This window comes from Austrofundulus limnaeus, unplaced genomic scaffold (genome assembly GCF_001266775.1).
Source record: "Austrofundulus limnaeus strain Quisiro unplaced genomic scaffold, Austrofundulus_limnaeus-1.0 Scaffold17, whole genome shotgun sequence".
In the NCBI taxonomy this organism is placed as follows: Eukaryota; Metazoa; Chordata; class Actinopteri; order Cyprinodontiformes; family Rivulidae; genus Austrofundulus; species Austrofundulus limnaeus.
In genome coordinates, this window is record NW_013952419.1 from 2,679,965 (window position 1) to 2,682,672 (window position 2,708).

At 39.1% G+C, this 2,708-nt stretch overlaps 1 protein-coding gene across 6 annotated transcripts in view; it reads left to right on the plus strand.

The window, feature by feature from the left end:
* The window catches only part of trim3b (tripartite motif containing 3b), a 31,274-nt gene that overhangs the window by 16,241 nt on the left and 12,325 nt on the right, over window positions 1–2,708 (plus strand). For all 6 annotated transcript variants that reach the window (XM_014003270.1, XM_014003275.1, XM_014003272.1 and 3 more), the window contains one exon: window positions 2,094–2,269. In XM_014003270.1, coding sequence (XP_013858724.1) covers window positions 2,124–2,269 — 146 coding nt within the window. In that variant the 5' untranslated portion in view covers window positions 2,094–2,123. The remainder of the gene's footprint in view (window positions 1–2,093; window positions 2,270–2,708) is intronic.

A 2,708-nucleotide genomic window follows, 5' to 3' on the forward strand; every position in this document is an offset into this window, starting at 1 on the left:
CCAACTATTTTTGGATGATAAACATTTGGATCAGGTCTACTAAACATGGGCATAGTAACAATATTTTCATACTACATTTATCCATTTCAAATATACTAACCTCCTCCTTTGTAACAACTAAGGCAAAAATGTAATTAATTCCGAAAATCATTTCAGGACCCCACCTTGATGTTTTGGGACCCCACTTTGGGTCCCGACCCCAACCTTGGGAAACATTGCTCCAGAGTATAAAGGTCCCCAAGCAGATTGTGAACACGGCATGYTTTTCCTCAGAGTTGACAACTTCGGACTCAACCTTTACACCCCCACATTAACAGCTTCATGTCCTGGAACTGTCTTTGTAAAGACTAAAAAGATACAGCTCGGCTCCCTATCACCCGGATTGTATGTTTGTGTTTGTGTGATTGTGGGTAACAACAATAGAACATGAGCAGAGATAGGGGATTAGAGGATTGAGAGCTGCATTAGATCCGGCAGGGACAGATGTGCAGACCGGAAGAGAGAGCAGCAGGTCGGGGTTTGGGGGGGAGTTGGGGTGGGGGGTGGTCAATGAATTGTCAGAGTTTCTGTGTTGAACGTGTTWTTTTTTTTTTTTATGAAAACATGCTTGTTTCAGAGGCAAACTGCTTTATGAGCGCCTGTCTGTGTCTGAGTCCTGAATAATACATATGTTGACCTACTGAGAAAACGTGGCCRGACTACATTACTGGAACCACTCAGAATCACAGAAACAGGAACTGTGGTGGTTGAAGCTGCTCGTGAAACATCTGGGCTCCACTCTTTTTATTATTGTTAAATGATTTTAGTTGTGTCATAATATGGTAGGTTGGGTCCACACAGATATAGGTCTGACTGCTTTGTGTTGCCAGGCAGAAAATCACTGCGGCTGTATTTTTGATTTATTTATTTATTTTAGAACGGATGGGATTGTGTAAGGCTCGTGCCTCCTCTAATCTGTGACCTTCTCACAGAGGTTTGCTGCTATTTCTATTTTTTTCCTTCTTTATGTCAAATAGGCTCAAATTTAGCTATAAATCCCTGTAAATGTTTCTAGCAATAAAGTTACAAATCAAACAGCMCACCACTCTGCCAGGGTTTATTCTGAATGGTCATGTACTGTGCGGTACAAAACTTTTGGCAAAGGTGGCAAAAGAAACGCTTTTTGTATTTCAAAATGTCTGCATTCTTAATCAGATGCCATATTGTTGTCATATTCATTAGTTATTTAATTTACAGACACGTTGGTCACATACAAAGAAAGTATTCTTATCCAAATATTTAAAAGTAGTAAAATATAATTTTTCTTCAGTTTTCTGTTGTTTTCTGCAGTTTCTGACTGTATAAAAAGGAAGTGATGATGATGTATTTCTTCAAGACATGAATAACATATTATGTAACTCAGTGTGAATGACAAGCTCAAAGGAGAAAACAATGYCACATACTGTCTTGTGTCTATTTTTTTACACAAAACCTAATAGTGTTATGATGCAGTTTGAATGTTCAACAAAGTCAGCATGTTAGTTTTTTAAAAAATCTCTATAAGATATGAAGAAGATCACTTGGAACAGCTCTTTCTGGGTTTGTACACTGGTGCTGCCCGTTAATGTGGGCCGTTCTGAACATGCTCCAGTGAATGGATTACATTTCAGCTGCCGGCTGTGTTTACTGCGATTTGGGAAAGCTGTTTTACTAACTGTGTCTGCAACTTGAAGTAACACGTAAGGCAATCACAAGTCTTATTAATTATCATCTTTAAAGCAGTTTAGGTTTTTGGTTTCCTCCTACTTTCTGTTGCACGAGGCCTTTCTTCATATCACAGCCACAGCTGAAAATAACCCAACAAATAATCATACTTCTGCACACCTCTTTTAGCTCACTCTCAGACTGAGTTATTTCTGGGTTTAACCTAGAAATATAAGCAAAACAAAGGACGCGTCTTTGTGCTGATCAAGGAATTACGCAGCTTTGTTTTCTCTGGTTCCTGGTACCACAGGAAAGCTAAGCAGTTGCAGCTTTTTAACTGTGATTCGAAAAGTTGAGCTGATACATGAGTGTGTCATTTTTAATATATATTTTTAAAATCTTTTTTGCAGGTTAACTGCTGTCATCGCGTGCAGCTTTAAATGTCCACTGCCATGGCCAAGCGTGAGGCCGGGAGCCCCAGCCCTGTGGTGCGTCAGATAGACAAGCAGTTCCTGGTTTGTAGCATCTGTCTGGATCGCTACTGCAACCCCAAGGTCCTGCCCTGCCTGCACACCTTTTGTGAAAGGTAACTAACCTTTGACCTTTAACCTTTTGTAAAGATATCACAGATCTGTTTATAGTAGTTTTGATAGTAAAAGGGAGAATAAAGTTGTGGTCTGTTGTTCAGAGGAAAATTAGGATTATGTGTTTAAGTCTTTTTTTTTCTCTGTGAGAGATTAAGACTACTTTTTAATAAACTGCAGCTGATATGAAGAGACCTGTGTTGTTTCCATGCACATTTCAGTCCCTGACTAACTAGAGCAGGGGTGGGCAATCGTGGACCTCAAGGGCTGCAGCCCTACATGTTTTACATGTTTCCCTGCTCCGATACCTCTTCCAAGTTCTGTAGTATGGAGGACCAAAACTGACATAATTAGAAATAAAAGCAGAAATAAATAAATGAACCTTTAAAATATATAAATACATTTAAAATTTACCAAATAAATTAAAAAGGAGAACTTTAC